Source organism: Aphelocoma coerulescens, unplaced genomic scaffold, assembly GCF_041296385.1.
Source record: "Aphelocoma coerulescens isolate FSJ_1873_10779 unplaced genomic scaffold, UR_Acoe_1.0 HiC_scaffold_673, whole genome shotgun sequence".
In the NCBI taxonomy this organism is placed as follows: Eukaryota; Metazoa; Chordata; class Aves; order Passeriformes; family Corvidae; genus Aphelocoma; species Aphelocoma coerulescens.
Genome location: NW_027184028.1, coordinates 1 through 21,338, shown reverse-complemented (window position 1 = coordinate 21,338; position 21,338 = coordinate 1). Strand labels below are relative to the sequence as shown.

Below are 21,338 nucleotides of genomic sequence, written 5' to 3'. Positions count from 1 at the left end.
TTGGGGGTTCCAAGCGGGATTTGGGGGGGTTCGGGTCGCGATTTGGGTTGGAATTTGGGGTCGGAATTTGGGGGTTCCAAGCGGGATTTGGGGTCGGGATTTGGGGTCGGGATTTGGGGGGTCCCGGTCGCAATTTGGGGTCGGGATTTGGGGTCGGAATTTGGGGATTCCAAGCGGGATTTGGGGGGGTTCGGGTCACGATTTGGGGTCGGAATTTGGGGTCGCGATTTGGGGTCGGGATTTGGGGGGGTCCCGGTTGGGATTTGGGGTCGGGATTTGGGGGTCCCAGTCGGGATTTGGGGTTGGAATTTTTGGGGTCCCAGTTGGGTTTTGGGGTCGGGATTTGGGACTGGGATTTCCGGGGTCCCGGTCGCGATTTAGGGTCGGGATTTGGGGGGTCCCAGTCGGGATTTGAGGTCGGGATTTGGGGCTGCAATTTGGGGGTTCCAAGCGGGATTTGGGGTCGAAAATTTGGGTGGTCCTGGTCACGTTTTGGGGTCGGGATTTGGGCTTGGAATTTGGGGGGTCCAGGTCGCGATTTGAGGGCGGGATTTGGGGTCGGGATTTGGGGGGTCCCAGTTGGGTTTTGGAGTCGGAATTTGGGGTCGGGATTTGGGGGGTCCCGGTCGGGATTTGGGGCCGGAATTCGGGGCAGCCGTTCCGGAGTTTGGGGTTCGGTTCAGCCCCGTTCCGGAGGATCCATTCCGGGATTTGTGGTCAGATCCAGTTCGGAATTTGGGCGGGATCCAGGCCGGGATTTGGGGGCCGGAATTTGGGGGGGTCTGGGCGAGGATTTGGGCTCAGAATTTGGGGAATTTGGGGCGGGATTTGGGGTCGATTCCCGGTGAGAATTTGTGGGATCCAGGCCGGGATTTTGGGGTGGGCTCCAGTTCGGAATTTGTGGGATCCAGGCCGGGATTCGGGGGTCGGTCCAGTCCCAATCCGGCGGATCCAGGCCGGGATTTTGGGGTCAGTCCAGTCCCAATCCGGTGGATCCCGGCCAGGATTTTGGGGTGGGCTCTAATCCCAATCCAGTGGATCCAGGCCGGGATTTTGGGGTGGGCTCCACTCCCGAATTTGTGGGATCCAGGCCGGGATTCGGGGGTCGGTCCAATCCCAATCCGGTGGATCCAGGCCGGGATTTGGGGGTGGGCTCCAATCTCAATCCGGTGGATCCAGGCCGGGATTTTGGGGTGGGCTCCAATCCCAATCCGGTGGATCCAGGCCGGGATTTGGGGGTCGTTCCGGCGCCGATCCAGGGAATCCAGGCCGGGTTTTGGCTCTCGAGCCTGACCCGATCCAGCGGATCCAGGCCGGGATTTGGTGGATCCGGACCGGGTTTTTGGGGGGGGGGGGGGTCGACCCGGCCCCGGTCCAGCGGATCCAGGCCGGGATTTGGGGGTCCCGGTCCCGGTTCGGCCCGGCCATGGCGGCCGAAAAACCCGGTACGGAGCGGGGGGGGCAGCGAGGATTGGGGGGGGGGGGGGTCCCAAAGGGGGGCGGGGGTCCCCCAAATTCGGGGGGGGGGGGGGGGGCGATGCCGCTCTCTGGGGGGGGGGGCGAGGGGAGGGGTCCAAGGGGGGCTCCGGATGATGGGGGAGGGGACGGGGGGGGGTGCGTGTGAACCCCTCCCCCCGTGATGCTAAAAATAGCTCTGGGGGGGGGTTGGGGGGGAGGGGTGACCCAGAAACGGGGATGGATTTGGGAATTTTGGGGGGTGGGGGATGGGATTTTTTTTGGGGGGGGGAGGTGAGGGGGTCACCGACCTGACCCCTCCCCCCCCCTCCCCTTTTTCTCTCTCTCTCCCCCCCCTCCTCCCCCTCCCCCCCCCACCCAGGAGGGCCGGACGGGGCTCCCCACGCCTCCCCCCCCCCTTACGGCCCCCCAGCCCCCCCGGGCCCCCTTTTGGGGGGTGGGGGGGGTCTGGCGGGGGCTTCCACCTTACCCCGGGGGGGCTTCCCGAGCGCCGCCGCCACGTTACCCCGGGGGGGGCCGGGGGCGTTCGGGGCCGGGGGGGCGGGGGCGGCCACGCTGCCCCGGGGGCTCCCGGGGGCTTCCGGAGGGGCGGCGGGGGGGGGAGGGGCGCTCCCGCACGCGGCCACGCTGCCCCGGCCCCCCCCCCACCACCACGCCGGCCCCCCCCAGCCCTACGGGGGTGGGGGAGGGGGCGCGCAGCCCCCCGGCCCCTACGCGGCCGCCCCTCCCCCGCCGTTCGCGCTGCAGCTGCAGCCCTGCACCGCCTACGTGCCCGTGTACCCCGTGGGGCACGTGAGTGGGCGGGGCCAAGGGGGGGGGAGGGGCGGGGGTAAGGGGGGGGAGGGGTGGGTGGGGGAGGGTCGGGTTGGGGGAGGGGCGAGTTGGGGGAGGGGCGAGTTGGTGGGTGTGGGGTTGGGGGAGGGGCGAGTTGGGGGGAGGGGGCGGGGCTAAGGGAGGGGAGGGGCGGGTTGGGGGTGGGGGAGGGGCGAGTTGGGGGGAGGGGGGAATTGGGGGTTGGGTTGGGGGAGGGGCGGTTTGGGGGTGGGGGTGGGGGAGGGGCGAGTTGGGGGAGGGGGGGAATTGGGGGTGGGGTTGGGAGAGGGGCGGTTTGGGGGGTGGGGTTGGGGGAGGGGCGAGTTGGGGGGAGGGGGTGGGGGAGGGGCGAATTAGGGGGAGGGGCGAATTAGGGGGAGGGGCGAGTTGGTGGGTGGGGTTGGGGGAGGGGCGAGTTGGGGGCGTGGGGGGGAATTGGGGGTGGGGTTGGGGGAGGGGCGGTTTGGGGGGTGGGGTTGGGGGAGGGGCGAGTTGGGGGTGTGGGGGGGAATTGGGGGTGGGGTTGGGGGAGGGGCGAGTTGGGGGGAGGGGGTGGGGGAGGGGCGAATTGGGAAGGGCGAATTGGGGGGGTGGGGTTGGGGGAGGGGCGAATTAGGGGGAGGGGCGAATTGGTGGTGGGGGTGGGGGAGGGGCGAGTTGGGGGCGTGGGGCGAATTGGGGGGGTGGGGTTGGGGAGGGGTGGGGGAGGGGCGAATTGGGGGGGAGGGGCGAATTGGGGGGGCGGGGTTGGGGAGGGGTGAGTTGGGGGGAGGAGGTGGGGGAGGGGCGATTTGGGGGAGGGGGGGAGGGGCGAATTGGGGGGAGGGGCGAATTGGGGGTGGGGGTGGGGGTGGGGGAGGGGTGAATTGGGGAGAGGGGCTGGGGAGGGGCGAATTGGGGGGGAGGGGTTTGGGGCAGGGTTATTTTGGGGTTTGGGGTCGGGATCATTTTGGAGTCGGGGTCATTTTGGGGTCCGGGGGGGTCATTTTGGGGTCTGGGGGGGTCATTTTGGGGTTTGGGGGGGTCATTTTAGAGTTGGGGTCATTTTGGGATTGGGGGATCATTTTGGAGTCCAGAGGGGTCATTTTGGGGTTTGGGGCGGGGTCATTTTGGGGTTTTGGGGGTCATTTTGGGGTCCAGAGGGGTCATTTTGGGGTTTGGGGGGCTCATTTTGGAGTCTGGGGGGGTCATTTTGGGGTTTGGGGGGGTCATTTTGGGGTCGGCGGGGTCGTTTTGGGGTTTGGGGGGTCGATTTGGGGTCCAGAGGGGTCATTTTGGGATTGGGGGATCATTTTGGGGTCCAGAGGGATCATTTTGGGGTTTGGGGAGGGGTCATTTTGGGGTTCTGGGGGTCATTTTGGAGTTGGGGTCATTTTGGGGTTTGGGGGGTCGATTTGGGGTTTGGGGGGTCATTTTGGGGTCCAGAGGGGTCATTTTGGGGTTTGGGGGCTCAATTTGGGCTTTAGGGCGACTCATTTTGAGGAGGGGGCCGTGTCCCCCTCTAACCCCACCCCCACCCCCCCCCCCCCGTTCCCAATCCAGGCTTTCGGAGCCGCCCCCCCCGGCCCCGGCCCCGGCCCTTTACCCGGCCCCGTCGGTGGGGGAGGGGCGGCGGCGGCGGCGGCGGGGGCTCCTTTGGGGCCGACCCTGGGCCCCCCCCTGGGGCTGGGGGTCCCCGAGGGGCACCGGGGGTCGCCCCCCCACGACTACCTGCCCATCGCCGTGCTGACCACCCTCTGCTGCTTCTGGCCCACCGGCGTCGTGGCCATCGTCAAGGCCGTGCAGGTCCGGGGCGGGGGCGGGGCTCCGAGGGCCACCAGAATGGGGTGGGGTGGTGGTCCAGGCTTGGGTGAGGAGGGGGCTCCCACTGACCCCTCCCCTCCCCCCGTGGTGTCCCCCTCCCCTAGGTGCGCACGGCGGTGGCCCGCGGGGACATCGTGTCGGCCGAGATCGCCTCGAGGGAGGCGCGGAACTTCTCCTTCATCAGCCTGGCCGTGGGCATCGCCGCCATCGTCCTCTGCACCATCCTCACCGTGGTCATCATCATCGCCGCCCAGCACCAGGACAACGACTGGGACCCCTGAGGGGACCCCTGCCCCTCCCCCCCCACGGCCGCGCCCCCCACGAGGGGTTCGGGGAGGGGAAGGGGGGAGGGGAAGGGTCCCGGTTATCGCCACAGCAACGTGGGGCATCCCGGAATAAGCGCCGGCGGTCGGGCGACGGCTCGGCGTCGGCGTCGCCGTGGCGACGAGGGGGTGTGGGGGGAGGGGGGGGGGGGGTTTGCCTCGTGGTTGCCACGGCGACGGGGCCGAAATCGGGGTTGCTAAGGTGACGGCCGGCATCCCATAATGAGGGTACCGACGGCGCCCGGGGACGTGGGGAGCGAGGGAGCGTCGGCGTTGCCGTGGCGACTCCCGGCATGGCGGCGTCGCCGTGGCAACGCTCCCTCTTCTCCTCCTCCTCCTCCCCCGCGCTGCCCGGGCGTTGCCGTGGAAACGCTGCCGGGGTCGCCATGGCGACGCCTGAACACCCCCCCTTCCCCCCCCCATCCCCCCCCCCCCTTCCGGCTCTCCCAGGATGCTTTGCGGCTGCGCCTCATTTGCATGCCAAGCCCCGCCCCCTTTCGCTGCGCCCCTCCCCCTTTAACGGATCAATAAATCTCTATATTGATACGGAGGGGGAGGGGCCCGCGTTATGCTAATGAGGGGAGGGGTGGGGGGGGGGGGGGCTCAGGGATCGCCATGGTAACGCCCTCCCACCCCCAGCCCGCAATTAAGCGCTTCCCGTTAACGACGCTCTTTATTAACGGGGACGGGGCTTAACGCGAGGCCACGCCCCCTAATTAAACCCCACCCCCTCCTCGTTAACACACCCCTAATTAGCATAAACAACCCCCTCCCCCGACTGCTCCCATTCCCCAACCCCTCATTAACGACCTCCCCCAACCACGCCCCCCTCGTTAACCCCCCCACGTGTAACGACCCACTAATTACCACCAAACCCCTCCTTAACGAGCCGCCCGCCCCTCCCCCGCTCGTTAATCACCCGCCCGGCTCAGGCGAAGAGGCGGCCGAGGCGCCGGGCCAGGCGGGCGTCCCTGTCGCGGGCGGCGCCGCGGACCCTGCGCAGCTCCCGCCGGGCGCCGGCGTGGCCGGGCTGGGCCCTGAGCACGGCCACCAGATCGGCCGTGGCGGCCTCCAGGTCCATCATGGCGGCCTGGGCCACGGCGCGCCGGTACCGCGCCTCCAGGTGCGCCGGCCGCAGCGCCAGGGCCTTGCCGGCGTTGGCGGCGGCGGCCGCGGGCAGCCCCAGGCGCAGCTGCACCAGCGCCAGCCCGGCGTGGAGCTCGGCCTTGACCCCGCTGACCTCCGCCGACAGCGGCGGGGGCCCGCCGGCCGCCACGGCCGCCCGCAGCGCCCCGGCGTAAGCCCGGCCGGCCGCGGCCACCAGCCCTCGGGCCAGCAGCGCCGCGGCCCGAGCCTGGCCGGCCGTCACCGAGCGCCAGCGCGCGGCCGCGGGCGCGGCCCACAAGGGCGGCGCGGGGGTGAAGCGGCCCAGGCGGACGCTGAGCGCGGCTCGGGCCGCCCCCGCCGGACGCAGCCGCGCCCGCTCGCCGCCGGCCATGGTCTCCAGCGCCGCGTCCAGCACGCAGGCCCAGCGGCCCTCGGCCGAGCCCAGCCGCACGCTGGCCCAGCGGCCGGCGCCCGAGGCGGGGCTCACGGCGCCCCACGCGGGGCAGCCCCCGGGGGCCACGCTCAGGAGGACGCGGCAGCGCGAGCCCGGCCCCGGACGCGCCAGGCCTCGGCCGGGCCGGACGATGAGCTTGGCCCAGGCCCCGTCCGGGCTCGGCCGCCAGCGCTCGGGGCCTTCGTCGGCCTCGGACTCCTCATCCTCATCCTCCTCCTCCTCATCCTCGCCCGGCTCCGCCCCCCAGCCCTCAGGCTCCGCCCCCCACGCCTCCGGCTCCTCCCCTTCCGGCGCCCTGAGCCACGCCTCCTCCTGCGACCAATCCCAGGGGTCGCGCGCCCCATTGGCTGCCGCCGGCAGAGGCGCGAGCAGCTCATTGGTGGGATCCTGAGGGGGCGGGGCCTGGCTGGGCGGTGCTTGGAGGGTGCTGTCCTCATTGGCTGCGGCTCTGGGTGCTGAGTCCTGATTGGCTGGCGCTGGCGGTGCTGAGTCCTGATTGGCTGCGGCTCTGGGTGCTGAGTCCTGATTGGTTGGCACTGCTGGTGCTGCGCCCTCATTGGCTGCGGCTCTGGGTGCTGAGTCCTGATTGGCTGGTGCTGGTGGTGCTGAGTCCTGATTGGCTGCTGGGGTTGCTACGGCCGCATCAGCCGGAACTTTGTGTCCTGCGTCCTGATTGGTCGGGCCTTTCTGTCCTCTGTCCTCATTGGCCGGCTCTGGGCCTTCATTCTCATTGGTCACCTCCTGAAGTTCTGCCTCCTGATTGGCTGGGCTGCCTGTCCCCTTCCCCTGATTGGCTGAGCCCTCCAGCTCAGCGCTCCCATTGGCTGCTCCCTGTTCCTCATCTCGCTGCTGATTGGCCGGAACTCCTGCGGTGTCCGTTCCCTCATTGGTTGTTCCAGGAGCCTCTTCCCCATTGGCCGACGCGGCTCCCTCCATCTTTCCCCTCACCCAATCGCGATCCTCCTATGAAAAAGGGGCGTGGTCTGACCCTGAGAGGGGCGTGGCCTTACTGACCCTTCCCCTCCCCCCCTTTCACATTTTCCCTCCCCCCCCCCAGGGAAATCCCCACCGGCCGCTCCCCCCCTCCCGTGACGTCACTTCCGCCGGAGCGCGGTTGCCATGGAGACGCTGCTCCACTCCCCCACCCCCACAACCCTCCCCCCCTTTTCCCCCGTTTCCCGCGGGGGTCCCGGCGTCTCCTACCGGCTCCGGGGGGGTTCCCGGTGCTCCGGGCTCGGGGCCGGAACCGCGGCGGGGTCGATCCGGGCCGGGAGCGGCTCCCGCGGAGCCTCCGCTGTCCCTTTAAAACGCTGAGGGCAGCGATGAGGGGGGAGGGGGGGAGAGAGAGAGACAGAGAGAGGGAAGGAAACCCGGAAGTGCCGCACTGCGCAGGCGCCAGAGGGCGGGCGGGAAAGCGGCGCGCTGCTATTGGCCCGCGCGGGAGGGAGGGGGAGCGCGCTGATTGGCTGCCCGCCAGAAGGGGGCGGAGCCAAGGCGGCGTGAGGGGTGGGAAGATGGCGGCGGCGGCGCTGGCGCCGGAGCTGCTGGTGCAGCTGGACCCGGGCCGGTTCCGAGCCGATAACCTGCTGGGGGCCGAGGATTGGGGTCAGGCCTGGCCCGGGGCAGGGGCCCGGCGGGGTGCGAGGGGGAGGGGAGGCCGCGGGAAGCGCCCCCGGGGGTGGGGAAGGGGGCGGGGTCTGTGTGGGGAGGGGGGGCGTGGCTTCGTTCGCCGAGCACTTCCGGGGCGTGGCCTGTGGGGTGGGTGTGGCTTTTTAAGGGGAGGCGTGGCTTAAAGAAGGGGGCGTGGCTTATCGGGCGCGATTTGCATAATTTATGCGGAGAGGGCGTGGCTTGGTGGGGTGTGGCTCCCCTCGGCATTGGCCCCGCCCCCTTTTATGCAGATGCCGCCCTCTTCGGTTGCCTTGACGACCGCCTGGACCCCGCCCACCTCTTCCCCTCCCTGGACCCCCACCCCATGGTAAGGCCCCGCCCCCTTCCCCCCAAAACCACACCCACTTTGGGGCGTGGCTTCTCCAGGCCACGCCCATTTTGGGGGGCGGTCCCAAACCCTTCCCCTCCCCCCTTCCCCTCCCCCCCCAGTTCGATTGTGCCTTCGCTGGGGGGGGCAGCGCCAGCCCCCCCGACCCCCCCTGGCTCCAGGAGCCCCCCCGGCTCTTCCCCGGTGAGTTTGGGGGCATTTCGGGGGATTTTGGGGTGATCCTGGGGGGTTTTGGGGGAATTTGGGGGGTTTCGGGTGGTCCTGAGGGGTTCTGGGGGGGATTTGGGGGATTTTGGGAGATTTCGGGGGATTTTGGGGGGTTTCGGGTGGTCCTGGGGGGCTTAGGGGGGGGTTTGGGGGATTTCGGGGGGATTTTGGGAGATTTCAGGGGATTTTGGGGGGTTTTGGGTGGTCCTGGGGGGCTTAGGGGGGGGATTTGGGGGATTTCGGGGGGATTTTGGGAGATTTCGGGGGATTTTGGGGGGTTTCGGGTGGTCCTGGGGGGCTTAGGGGGGGGGTTTGGGGGATTTTGGGGGGATTTGGGGGGTTTGGGGTGGTCCTGAGGGGTTCTGGGGGGGATTTGGGGGATTTTGGGGGGATTTTGGGAGATTTCGGGGGATTTTGGGGGGTTTCGGGTGGTCCTGGGGGGCTTAGGGGGGGTTTGGGGGATTTTGGGGGGATTTGGGGGGTTTGGGGTGGTCCTGGGGGGTTTAGAGGGGGATTTGGGGGATTTTGGGGGGATTTTGGGAGATTTCAGGGGATTTTGGGGGGTTTTGGGTGGTCCTGAGGGGTTCTGGGGGGGATTTGGGGGATTTTGGGGGGATTTTGGGAGATTTCGGGGGATTTTGGGGGGTTTCGGGTGGTCCTGAGGGGTTCTGGGGGGGATTTGGGGGATTTTTGGGGGATTTTGGGAGATTTCGGGGGATTTTGGGGGGTTTCGGGTGGTCCTGGGGGGCTTAGGGGGGGTTTGGGGGATTTTGGGGGGATTTGGCAGGTTTGGGGTGGTCCTGAGGGGTTTAGGGGGGGATTTGGGGGATTTTGGGGGGATTTTGGGAGATTTCGGGGGATTTTGGGGGGTTTTGGGTGGTCCTGAGGGGTTCTGGGGGGGATTTTGGGGGGATTTTGGGAGATTTCAGGGGATTTTGGGGGGTTTCGGGTGGTCCTGAGGGGTTCTGGGGGGGATTTGGGGGATTTTGGGGGGATTTTGGGAGATTTCAGGGGATTTTGGGGGGTTTCGGGTGGTCCTGGGGGGCTTAGGGGGGGTTTGGAGGATTTTGGGGGGATTTGGGGTGATTTGGGGGGTTTCAGGTCCTAGGAGGGGTTGGGAGGGCGTCAGGGGGATTTGGGGGATTTTGGGGGGGGTTGGGTGGTCCTGGGGAGTTTAGGGGGGATTTGGGGCGGACTTGGGAGATTTCGGGGGATTTTGGGGGGGTTTCGGGTGGTCCTGGGGGGTTTGGGAGGACCCCAGGGGGATTTGGGGGGGATTTTGGGGGGATTTGGGGAAGGTTCTGGGGGGTTTTTGTGGAGGTTTCTGGGGGGTTTTGGGGAGGGTTTGGGGCAGAGTTTTGGGGCATTTTCAGGGGACTTTAGGGTGGTTTTTTTGGGGGGTTTTGAGCAGAATTTTGGGGAGGGGTTGGGGCAGAATTTTGGGCCATTTTCTGGCGATTTTATGGGGTTTTTTTGGGGGGTTTTGAGCAGAGTTTTGGGGCATTTCCAGCCGATTTTGCGCCCTTTTTTGGGGGGGATTTTTCACCGACTCCCAAGAAAGTTTTTGGGACCTTTTTGGGGGGGGATTTTGGGGTCTGTTAAGGAGGCTCTGACACACGGGGGTCACCCCAAAACCCCCTCCCCCCCAAATCTCCCCCCACCCCTAAAGATCTGCAGGTGAAATCCGAGCCGGGGTCCCCCACCTCGTCCCACTGCTCCGACTCCTCCTGCGCCTCCGAGCCCCCGATTTGGGTACGGGACCCCCCCCAAAACCCCCCCAAAACCCCCCCAGGGTCCCCTGGCCCGCTCAGCTCTGTCCCCGCAGGCCCCCAGCCCCCCCAAAATGGGGGTGAAGCCGGAGCCCCCTCCCCCGCTGCCCTGCGCCCCCCAGGACCCCGGTGAGTGGGGCAGGGGGATTTGGGGGGGGGAGGGGGGAGGAGGCGGGGTCGAATTCTGCTTTAAGCTCCCCAAAATGGTCCCCAAAATCCTTCTGGGAGCCGAATTCAAAGTCTGGTCCCAAACGTCCCCCAAATTCCTTCAGAAGTCCCCCAAAATCCGGTTGGGATCTGTTCAGAGCTGCTCCGAAATTCGCAGCGAAAGCAGCTCCAAACCTTCCCCAAAACCCCCCCAAAATCCCCTGAGAAACCTCCCTAAAATCCCCTAAAAATCCTCCCCAAAATCTCCTGAAAAGCCTGCCTAAAATCCCTGAAAATCCTTCCCAAAATCCCCTAAAAAAACCCTGAAAATCCTCCCCAAAATTCCTAAAAATCCTCCCCAAAATGCCCTAAAAATCCCCTGAAAATCCTCCCCAAAATTCCTAAAAATCCTCCCCAAAATCCCCTAAAAAGCCCCTGAAAATCCTCCCCAAAATCTCCAAAAATCCTCCCCAAAATCCCCTGAAAAGTCTGCCTAAAATCCCTGAAAATCCTTCCCAAAATCCCCTAAAAAATTTCTGTAAAATCCTCTAAAAATCCTCCCCAAAATCTCCTAAAAATCCTCCCCAAAATCCCTAAAAATCCTCCCCAAAATCCCCTAAAAACCTCCTGAAAATCCTCCCCAAAATCCCCTAAAAAACCTCCCTAAAATTCTCTAAAAATCCTCATCAAAACCCCTGAGAATTCTCCCTAAAATTCCCTGAAAATCCTCCTTAAAATCCTCTAAAAATCCTCCCCAAAATCCCCTAAAAACCTCCTGAAAATCTTCCCCAAAATCTCCTAAAAATCCTCCCCAAAATCCTCCCCAAAATGCCTAAAAATCCTCCCCAAAATCCCCTAAAAATCCTCCCTAAAATCCTCCCCAAAATCTTCCCTAAAATCCCCCCAAAATATTCCTTAAAATCCCCAAAAAATCCTCCCCAAAATCATCCCCAAATCCCCCCAAACCTCCCAAAATCCCCCCAAAATCCCCCCCAGGACCCCCCAAAATCCCCCCCCAAACTGTGCTCTGACTCCCCACCCCCCCCCCCAAAATCCCCCAATCCCCCCAAAATCGCCCCCAAACCCCCTCCAGACCCCCCAGGACCCCTCAAACTCCCCCCAGACCCTGCCCTGACCCCCCAAAATTCCCCAAAGCCCCCCCAAATCCCCCCAAAATCCCCCCAAACCCCACCCTGACCCCCCAAAATCCCCTCCCTGACCCCCCCCCTGTGCCCCCAGCCCCGCCCCCCCAGGGGGTGAAGCCCGAGGGGCCCCCCCAGAGCCGCGGGACCCCCCAGGACCCCCCAAAATCCCCCCAGACCCCCCAGGACCCCCAAAGCCCCCCCAAAATCCCCCCAAACCTCCCCAAATCCCCCCAAAATCGCCCCCAAACTCCCCCCAGACCCCCCAGACCCCCCAAACCCCCCCCAGACCCCGCCCTGACCACCCAGGAACCCCCCAAAATCCCCCCAAACCTCCCCAAATCGCCCCCAAGCTCCCCCCAGACCCCCCAGGAACCCCCTGGATCCCCCAGGACCCCCCAAAATTCCCCCAAAGCCCCCCCAAATCCCCCCAAACCTCCCAAAGACCCCCCCAAACCTCCCAAAATCCCCCCCAAATCCCCTAAAAGCCCCCCCAGGACCCCCCAGGACCCCCCAAAGTCCCCCCAAAGTCCCCCCAAAATCCCCCCAAACCCCACCCTGACCCCCCAAAATCCCCTCCCTGACCCCCCCCCCTGTGCCCCCAGCCCCGCCCCCCCTGGGGGGTGAAGCCCGAGGGGCCCCCCCAGAGCCGTGGGACCCCCCAGGACCCCCCAAAATCCCCCCAGACCCCCCAGGACCCCCAAAGCCCCCCCAAATCCCCCTAAAATCCCCCAGACCCTGCCCTGACCCCCCAAAATCCCCCCAAACCTCCCCAAATCCCCCCAAAACTCCCCCCAGACCCCCCAGGACCCCCCAAACCCCCCCCAGACCCTGCCCTGACCACCCAGGAACCCCCAAAATCCTCCAAAATCCCCCCAAATCCCCCCAAACCTTCCCCAAATCCCCCCAAACCCCACCCTGACCCCCCGAAATCCTCCAAAATCCCCCCAAATCCCCCCAAACCTCCCCAAATCCCCCCAAAATCGCCCCCAAACTCCCCCCCAGACCCCCCAGGACCCCCCAAACCCCCCCCAGACCCCGCCCTGACCACCCAGGAACCCCCCAAAATCCCCTCCAAACCCCCCAAAATCCCCCCAAACTCCCCCCAGACCCCCCAGGAACCCCCAGGATCCCCCAGGACCCCCCAAAATCCCCCCCAAATCCCCTAAAAGCCCCCCCAGGACCCCCCAGGAACCCCCAAAGTCCCCCCAAATCCCCCCAAAATCCCCCCAAACCCCACCCTGACCCCCCAAAATCCCCTCCCTGACCCCCCCCCTGTGCCCCCAGCCCCGCCCCCCCGGGGGGTGAAGCCCGAGGGGCCCCCCCAGAGCCGCGGGACCCCCCCGATCCAGCCCAGACCCCCCGGGGGGGGCCCCCGGAGCCCCCCCCAAACCTTCGTCCTGCAGCCCCTGCCCGGGGCCCCCCCCGCGGCCATCGCCGGTGGGTCCGGGGGGGTTTGGGGGGGTCCTGGGGGGGTTTGGGGGGATTTGGGGGGATTTTGGGGGGTCCTGGGGGAGGTTTGGGGGGATTTGGGGGGGATTTGGGGAGGTTTGGGGGGATTTTGGGGGGTCCTGGGGGGGTTTGGGGGGTCCTGGGGGGTCCTGGAGGGGGTTTGAGGCGTTTTGGGGGGTCCTGGGGGGGGGTTGGGGGGTTTTGGGGGGTCCTGGGAGGTCCTGGGGGGATTTTAGGAGGTTTGGGGGGATTTTGGGGGGATTTGGGGGGTCCTGGAGGGGGTTTGGGGGGATTTTGGGGGGTCCTGGGAGGGGTTTGGGGGGATTTGGGGGGATTTGGGGAGTTCTGGGGGCCTTGGGGGGATTTTGAGGGGATTTTGGGGGGTCCTGGGGGGGATTTTGGGAGGTTTGGGTGCATTTTGGGGAGGGTTTGGAGGGTCCTGGGGGGATTTTGGGGGGTCCTGGGGGGGATTTGGGGGGAATTTTGGGGAGAGTTTCGGGAGGTTTGGGGAGGATTTTGGGGGAATTTCGCTCGAATTTTGTGAAGGAGTTTTGGGAGGTTTTGGGGTCGTTTTTGGGGCGGTTTCGGGGCCGTTCCAGGGTGGATTTTTGGGAGGTTTTCGGGCAGTTTTGGGGCCGTTTTGGGGCCATTTCAGGGCAGATTTTCAGGCGGTTTTCGGGCGGTTTTGAGGCGATTCCTGGGAAGATTTTTGGGGCGGTTTTGGGGCCGTTCGGGGGTGAATTTTTGGGTGGTTTTTGGGCGGTTTTGGGGCAGTTTTGGGGCCATTCCTGGGCAGATTTTCGGGCGGTTTTCGGGCCATTTCGGGCCATTTCAGGGCCGTTTTGGGGCCGTTAGAGGGTGGGTTTTTGGGAGGTTTTGGGGCAGTTTTGGGGCCGTTTCAGGGCAGATTTTTGGGCAGTTTTTGGGGCCGTTCCGGGGCCGTTTCCGGGCAGATTTTTGGGCGGTTTTGGGGCCGTTTTTGGGGCCATTTTGGGGCCGTTTCAGGGACGGTTTTGGGGCCTTTTTGGGAGGTTTCAGGGCAGATTTTTGGGCAGTTTTGGGGCCGTTTCAGGGCAGTTTTGGGGCTGTTCCGGGGCAGTTTTGGGGCCGTTTCGGGGCAGATTTTTGGGCAGTTTTGGGGCCATTTCAGGGCGGATTTCGGGCGGTTTTGGGGCTGTTCCGGGGTGAATTTTTTTTTGGGTGGATTTCGGGCGGTTTTGGGGCCGTTCCAGGGTGAATTTTTGGGTGGTTTTTGGGCGGTTTTGGGGCAGTTCCGGGGCAGATTTTTGAGCACTTTTTGGGCGGTTTTGGGGCAGTTTCGGGGCCATTTTGGGGGCAGTTTTGGGGCCGTTTCAGGGCAGATTTCGGGCGGTTTTGGGGCCGTTCCAGGGTGAATTTTTGGGTGGTTTTTGGGCGGTTTTGGGGCAGTTTCGGGGCCGTTTCAGGGTGGATTTCGGGCGGTTTTGGGGCCGTTCCGGGGTGAATTTTTGGGTGGTTTTTGGGCGGTTTTGGGGCAGTTTCGGGGCCATTTCCGGGCAGATTTTCGGGCGGTTTTGGGGCAGTTTCGGGGCAGATTTTCGAGCACTTTTTGGGCAGTTTTGGGGCAGTTTTGGGGCCGTTTCAGGGTGGATTTCGGGCGGTTTTGGGGCCGTTCCGGGGTGAATTTTTGGGTGGTTTTTGGGCGGTTTTGGGGCAGTTTCGGGGCCATTTCCGGGCAGATTTTCGGGCGGTTTTGGGGCAGTTTCGGGGCAGATTTTCGAGCACTTTTTGGGCAGTTTTTGGGCAGTTTCGGGGCCGTTTCAGGGCAGATTTTCAGGGAGTTTTGGGGCCATTTCAGGGACGGTTTTGGGGCCGTTCTGGCGTGGGTTTTTGGGCGGTTTTGGGGCCATTTCGGGGCCGTTTCAGGGCGGATTTCGGGCGGTTTTGGGGCCGTTCCAGGGTGAATTTTTGGGTGGTTTTGGGGCAGTTCCGGGGCAGATTTTCGAGCACTTTTTGGGCGGTTTTGGGGCAGTTTCGGGGCCATTTTGGGGGCAGTTTTGGGGCCGTTTCAGGGCGGATTTCGGGCGGTTTTGGGGCTGTTCCGGGGTGAATTTTTTTTTGGGTGGATTTCAGGCGGTTTTGGGGCCGTTCCAGGGTGAATTTTCGGGTGGTTTTTGGGCGGTTTTGGGGCAGTTTTGGGGCAGATTTTCGAGCACTTTTTGGGCAGTTTCGGGGCAGTTTCGGGGCCATTTTGGGGGCAGTTTTGGGGCCGTTTCAGGGCAGATTTCGGGCGGTTTTGGGGCCGTTCCGGGGTGAATTTTTGGGTGGTTTTTGGGCAGTTTTGGGGCAGTTTCGGGACCGTTTCCGGGCAGATTTTCGGGCGGTTTTGGGGCAGTTTTGGGGCAGATTTTCGAGCACTTTTTGGGCAGTTTTGGGGCAGTTTCGGGGCCGTTGGGGCCCCCCCGCTGCCCCCGCTGTGACCCCTCCCCCCGCAGTGCCCGCCCCCGCCCTGCTGCTCTCCCCGGCCGAGCTGCTCCTCCCGGGGGGGGGGGTCCTGTGCCTGCCCCACCCCCCTCCCCCGCGGCCCCCCCGCGCCCCCCCGGGACCCCCCAAGGCCGAGGCCACCAAGGCCCCGATCGTCCCCGCCCCCGCCCCCGCCCCGCCCGGGGCGCCCCAGCTGGACGTGAGTAACCCCTGACCCCCCCCCGCTGACCCCTGACCCCCCACTGACCCCTGACCCCTCCAGTGACCCCTGACCCCCCCTCCACTGACCCCTGACCCCCCACTGACCCCTCCAGTGACCCCTCACCCCTCCTCCAGTGACCCCTGACCCCCCCTCCAGTGCCCCCTGACCCCCCCTCCAGTGCCCCCTGACCCCCCCTCCACTGACCCCTGACCCCCCCACTGACCCCTCCAGTGACCCCTCACCCCTCCTCCAGTGACCCCTGACCCCCCCTCCAGTGACCACTGACCCCTCCAGTGACCCCTGACCCCTCCTCCAGTGACCACTGCCCCCTCCAGTGACCCCTGAACCCCGCTGACCTCTGATCCCTCCCCCACTGACCCCTGACCCCCCCACTGACCCCTCCAGTGGCCCCTGACCCCTCCAGTGACCTCTGACCCATTCAGTGACCCCTGACCCCCCACTGACCAGCCCTGAGCCCCCTCCTGGTGACCTTTGACCCCACTGACCCCTCCCTGGGTCCCTCTGGGGGGGTCACCCAGGGGTCACCTGGGTTCTGCTGGGGGGGTCACTTGGGGGTCACTTGGGGGTCTCTCTGGGGGTCACCCGGGGGTCATTTGGAGGTCACCGGGGGGTCATTTGGGCATCACCTGGGATCACCTGGAGATCATTTGGGGCTCACCCGGGCCCCTTTGGGGGGTGTCCCTTGGGGGTCCCTTTGGGGGTCACTTGGGGGTCACTCGGGTTCCTCTGGGGGGGTCCCATGAGGGTCACGTGGGGGTTACCTGGGGGTCACTTGGGGGTCACTTGGGGATCACCTGGGGGGTCATTTGGGGGTCATTTAGGGGTAATTTGGGGGTCACTTGGGGGTCACCTGGGGGAGGTCATTTGGGGGTCACTTGGGTCCCCCTGGGGGTCACTTGGGGGTCACTCGGGTTCCTCTGGGGGGGTCCCATGAGGGTCACCTGGGGGTTACCTGGGGGTCATTTGGGGGTCATTTGTGGGTCACCCAGGCCCCTTTGGGGGGTGTCCCTTGGGGGTCATTTGGGGGTCATTTGGGGCTCACCCGGGCCCCTTCGGGGGGTGTCCCATGGGGGTCCCTTTGAGGGTCACTTGGGGGTCCCTTTGGGGGTCACTTGGGGGTCACTCGGGTCCCTCCAGGGGGGTCCCATGAGGGTCACCTGGGGGTCCCTTTGGGGGTCACTTGGGGGTCACTTGGGTCCCTCTGGGGGGGTCCCCTGAGGGTCACCTGGGGGTTATCTAAAGATCACTTGGGGGTCACTTGGGGGTCACTCGGGTCCCTCTGGGGGGGTCCCATGAGGGTCACCTGGGGGTTACCTGGGGGTCATTTGGGGATCACCCGGGCCCCTTTGGGGCGTGTCCCTTGGAGATCCCTTTGGGGGTCTCTTGGGGGTCACTTGGGCCCCTTTGGGGGGTGTCCCTGGGGTGTCCCTTTGGGGATCATTTGGGGCTCACCCAGGCCCCTTTGGGGTTGTCCCTCGGGGGTCATTTGGGGGTCATTTGGGGCTCACCCGGGCCCTTTTGGGGGGGTGTCCCTTGGAGATCACTTTGGGGGTCACTTGGGGGTCACTCGGGCCCTTTTGGGGGGTGTCCCTGGGGTGTCCCTTTGGGGATCATTTGGGGCTCACCCGGGCCCCTTTGGGGGGTGTCCCTTGGGTGTCCCTTGGGGGTCATTTGGGGATCATTTGGGGCTCACCCGGGCCCCTTTGGGGTTGTCCCTCGGGGGTCATTTGGGGATCATTTGGGGCTCACCCGGGCCCCTTTTGGGGGGTGTCCCTCGGGTGTCCCTTGGGGGTCATTTGGGGATCATTTGGGGCTCACCCGGGCCCCTTTGGGGTTGTCCCTCGGGGGTCATTTGGGGATCATTTGGGGCTCACCCGGGCCCCTTTGGGGGTGTCCCTTGGGGGTCATTTGGGGGTCACCCAGGCCCCTTTGGGACTCACCCGGGCCCCTTTGGGGGGTGTCCCTTGGGGGTCATTTGGGGCTCACCCGGGCCCTTTTGGGGGGGTGTCCCTGGGGTGTCCCTTTGGGGATCATTTGGGGCTCACCCGGGCCCTTTTGGGGATCATTTGGGGTCTCGTCCGGGCCCTTTTGGGGGGGGGGGGGGTGTCCCTGGGGTGTCCCTTTGGGGGCTCGTCCGGGTCCCCGCGGGCTCAGGCGGTGGCGGCGCAGGCGCGGGCGCTGCGGCGGCAGCAGCGGATGATCAAGAACCGCGAGTCGGCCAGCCTGTCGCGGCGCCGGCGCAAGGAGTACGTGCAGGGCCTAGAGCAGCGGCTGCGCCTCGCCCTGGCCGACAACGAGCGGCTGCGGCGCGACAACGGCGCCCTGCGCAGGCGGCTGCAGGAACTGCAGGCACAGGTGGGGGGCGCTGGGGAGGGAGTTGGAGGGGGGAGTTGGGGGGGTTTTGGGGGAATTTGGGGGGATTTTGGGAGGTTTTGGGGGGGGTTTTGTGAGGTTTTGGGGAGTCTTGAGAGGGTCTGGGGGGATTTTGGGGGGTTCTGGGAGGGTTTTGGGGGGTCCTGAGGGGATTTGGGGGGATTTTGGGAGGGGTTTGGGGGGTCCTGAGGGGATTTGGGGGGATTTTGGGAGGGTTTGGGGGGGTCCTGAGGGGATTTGGGGGGATTTTGGGAGGTTTGGGAGGGTTTTGGGGGGTCCTGAGGGGATTTGGGGGGATTTTGGGAGGTTTGGGGAGGGTTTTGGGGGGTCCCGAGGGGATTTGGGCGGATTTGGGGAGATCTGGGGGGTCTTGGGAGGGTTTGGGGGGTCCTGAGGGGATTTGGGGGGGATTTGGGGGAGGTTTGGGGGGATTTTGGGAGGGGTTTGTGGGGTCCTGAGGGGATCTGGGGGGATTTTGGGAGCTTTGGGAGGGGTTTTGGGGGGTCCTGAGGGGATTTGGGGAGGTTTGGGGGTTCTTGGGGGAATTTGGGGGGTGCTGGGAGGGTTTTGGGGGGTCCTGAGGGGATTTAGGGGGATTTGGGGAGGTTTGGGGGATTTTGGAGGGTCCTGGAGGAGCTTTGGGGGGATTTGGGGGAGGTTTGGGGGGTCCTAGGAGGGTCTGGGGGGATTTTGGGGGCACTTTGGGAGGTTTGGGGGGGTCTTGGGGGAATTTGGGGGGTGCTGGGAGGGTTTGGGGGGTCCTGAGAGGATTTTGGAGGGATTTTGGGAGGTTTGGGGGGGTCTTGGGAGGGTTTGGGGGGTCCTGGGAGGATTTTGGGGGGATTTTGGGAGGTTTGGGGGGTCCTGGGAGGATTTTGGGGGGTCCTGGGAGGGTTTGGGGGGATTTTGGGGGGATTTTTGGGAAATTTTCAGGGGATTTGGGGAGGTTTGGGGGGGTTTTTGCGGGGGGGTCCTGGGAGGGTCTGGGGGGGGTTTTTGGGGGGTCCCCAGCCCCCCCTGACCCCCCCTGACCCCCCCCCCGACCCCCTCCCAGCCCCCCCCCCGCGCCGGCCCCCCGGAAGTTGGCGTGTTTGGGGGCGCTGCTGCTCCTCGCCTTCCACCTGGGACCCCTCAGGTGGGTCTGGGGGCTTCGGGGGGGGGGGTTGGGGGGGGTGTTGGGGACCCCCCCCCTCACCCCCTCCCCTCCCCCCCACAGCCTCTTGCAGCCCCCCGAGCCCCCCCCCCGCGCCCCTCCCCCCTCGCGGGGTCGCCGCCACCTCCTGGGGGTGCCGGAGACGGGGACCCCTCCCCCACCCCGGGACCCCCCCTCCATTTGGGGACCCCCCCCCGGAGCCTCGTGCTGGACCCAGGAGCCCCTTCAGGTACCGAGACCCCTCCCCCAAAATTCTCCCTGGGGTGTTTTTGGGGGATTTTTCTTGAAATTTTGGGGATTTTTCCTGAAATTTGGGGGATTTTCCCCGAATTTTTGGGGGATTTCCCCAATTCTTGGGGATTTCCCTGAATTTCTAGGGATTTTCCCTGAATTTTTGGGGATTTTTCCCGAATTTTGGGAGGATTTTCCTGAATTTTTGAGGATTTTCCCAAATTTTCGGGGGATTTTGCTGAAGTTTTGGGGATCGGGGATTTTCTGAATTTTTGGGGATTTTTCCAGAAATTTTAGGGGGATTTTCCTGAATTTTTGGGGATTTCCCTGAATTTTTGGGGATTTTTCCTGAATTTTTGGGGATTCTCTTGAATTTCTGGGGGATTTCCCGAATTCTTGGTAATTTCCCCAAATTTTTGGGGGATTTCTCTGAATATTTGGGGGATTTCCCCAAACTTTCTGGGTATTTCCCTGAATTTTTGGGGATTTTCCCCAAATTTTTGGGGATTCCCCCAAATTTTTGAGGGATTTCCCTGAAATTTTTGGGGAATTTCCCCGAATTTTGGGGGATTAATCCAAATTTTTTGGGGATTCCCTGAATTTTTTAGCGATTTCCCCCAAATTTTTGGGAGATTTCCCAAATTCTTGGGGATCCCCCGAACTTTTGGAGACTCCCGAATTTTTTTGGGGCCCCCTCCCCCCCCCCAGGAACTCCTCGCTGGCCCCGATGCCCCCCTGGGCCCCCCCCGAGGGCCCCCCCCGAGGGACCCCCGAGTGCCGGAGCTTCAACCGCAGCGAGTCCCTGCGGTACGGGGGGGGGGGTGGGGGGTTTGGGGGGGATTTGGGGGGATTGGAGGGGATTTGGGGGAGATTTGTGGATTTTGGGGGGATTTTGGGAGGATTTGAAGGGATTTTGGGGGGATTTGGGGGGATTTTGGGGGGGGTTTGGGGGGGTTTGGGAGGATTTGGGGGGATTTTGGGGGGATTTGGAGGATTTTTGGGGGAGGTTTGGGGGATTTGGGGGGGATTTGGGGGATTGGAGGGGATTTGGGGAGATTGGGGGGATTTTGGGGGGATTTGAGGGGATTTGGGGGGGTTTGGGGGGATTGGGGGGATTTGGGGGAGATTTGTGGATTTTGGGGGGATTTTGGGAGGATTTGAAGGGATTTTGGGGGGATTTGGGGGGATTTTGAGGGAGTTTAGGGGGATTTTGGGGGGATTTTAGGGGATTTGGGGGGATTTTGGGGGATTTGTGGGGAGTTTGGGGAGGTTTGGGGGATTTTTGGGGGATTTGGGGGCTTTGGAAGGGATTTGGGGGGATTTTGGGGGGATTTTGGGGGATTCGGGGCGGATTTGGGGGAAATTTGGGGGGGTTTGGGGGCATTTGGGAGGAGTTGGGGGGATTTTGGGGGATTGGGGAGATTTTGGGCGGGTTTTGGGAGGATTTTGGGGGGATTTAGGGGGATTTGGGGGGATTTTAGGGGATTTTGGGGGGATTTTGAGGGAGTTTAGGGGGATTTTGGGAATTTTTAAGGGATTTGGGGGATTTTGGGGGGGGTTTTGGGGGATTGGAGGGGATTTGGGGCGGATTTGAAGGGATTTGGGGGTGATTTGGGGGGATATGGGGGGGTTGGGGAGGATTTGGGGGGGATTTGGGGGGGGTTTGGGGATTTTAGGGGATTTTGGGGGCATTTGGGGGATTTTGGGGAGATTTGGGGGGATTTGAAGGGATTTTGGGGGGATTTGGGGGGATTTTGAGGGAGTTTAGGGGGATTTTGGGGGGATTTTAGGGGATTTGAGGGGATTTTGGGGGATTTGTGGGGAGTTTGGGGGGGTTTGGGGGAATTTTGGGGGGTTTTTGGGTGGATTTGGGGGATTTTTGGGGGATTTGGGGGGTTTGGAAGGGATTTGGGGGGGTTGGGGGGGATTTGGGGTGATTTAGGGGGGATTTGGGGGATTTTTGGGGGGTTTGGGGGGATTTGGGGGATTTTGGGGGGTTTGGGGGGATTTTAGGGGATTTTTGGGGGATTTTGAGGGATTTGGGGAGGATTTGGGGGATTTGGGGGGATTTGGGAGCTTTTGGGGGATTTGGGGGGATTTTGGGGGATTTGAGAAGATTTAGGGGATATTTTGGGGGGCTTTGGGGGGGATTTTGGGATATTTTGGGGAGATTTGGGGGGATTTTGGGGGGTCCCCGGGGGTC

The 21,338-nt window shown here is 64.2% G+C and overlaps 3 protein-coding genes across 3 annotated transcripts; 2 read left to right on the top strand and 1 right to left on the bottom strand.

Moving 5' to 3' along the window:
- The first annotated feature begins 1,426 nt into the window (after positions 1-1,426).
- Positions 1,427-4,513, top strand: PRRT1 (proline rich transmembrane protein 1). The gene is made up of 4 exons (XM_068999995.1): positions 1,427-1,445; positions 1,838-2,268; positions 3,832-4,074; positions 4,197-4,513. Exons 1-4 carry the CDS (start codon positions 1,427-1,429, stop codon positions 4,371-4,373), a joined length of 870 nt encoding a protein of 289 aa, XP_068856096.1. The 3' UTR covers positions 4,374-4,513.
- Positions 4,514-5,343: 830 nt separating this feature from the next.
- Positions 5,344-7,330, bottom strand: LOC138102284 (FK506-binding protein-like). The gene is made up of 2 exons (XM_068999994.1): positions 7,180-7,330; positions 5,344-6,939 (listed from the first exon to the last, which is right to left on the bottom strand). Exon 2 carries the CDS (start codon positions 6,910-6,912, stop codon positions 5,344-5,346), a length of 1,569 nt encoding a protein of 522 aa, XP_068856095.1. The 5' UTR covers positions 6,913-6,939; positions 7,180-7,330.
- Positions 7,331-7,473: 143 nt separating this feature from the next.
- LOC138102283 (cyclic AMP-dependent transcription factor ATF-6 beta-like) lies at positions 7,474-13,547 on the top strand. The gene is made up of 7 exons (XM_068999993.1): positions 7,474-7,581; positions 7,878-7,954; positions 8,077-8,158; positions 9,852-9,934; positions 10,008-10,080; positions 12,528-12,680; positions 13,528-13,547. The coding sequence occupies exons 1-7, from the start codon at positions 7,491-7,493 to the stop codon at positions 13,545-13,547; spliced, it is 579 nt and encodes a 192-aa protein (XP_068856094.1). The 5' UTR covers positions 7,474-7,490.
- The last annotated feature ends 7,791 nt before the right edge of the window (positions 13,548-21,338 follow it).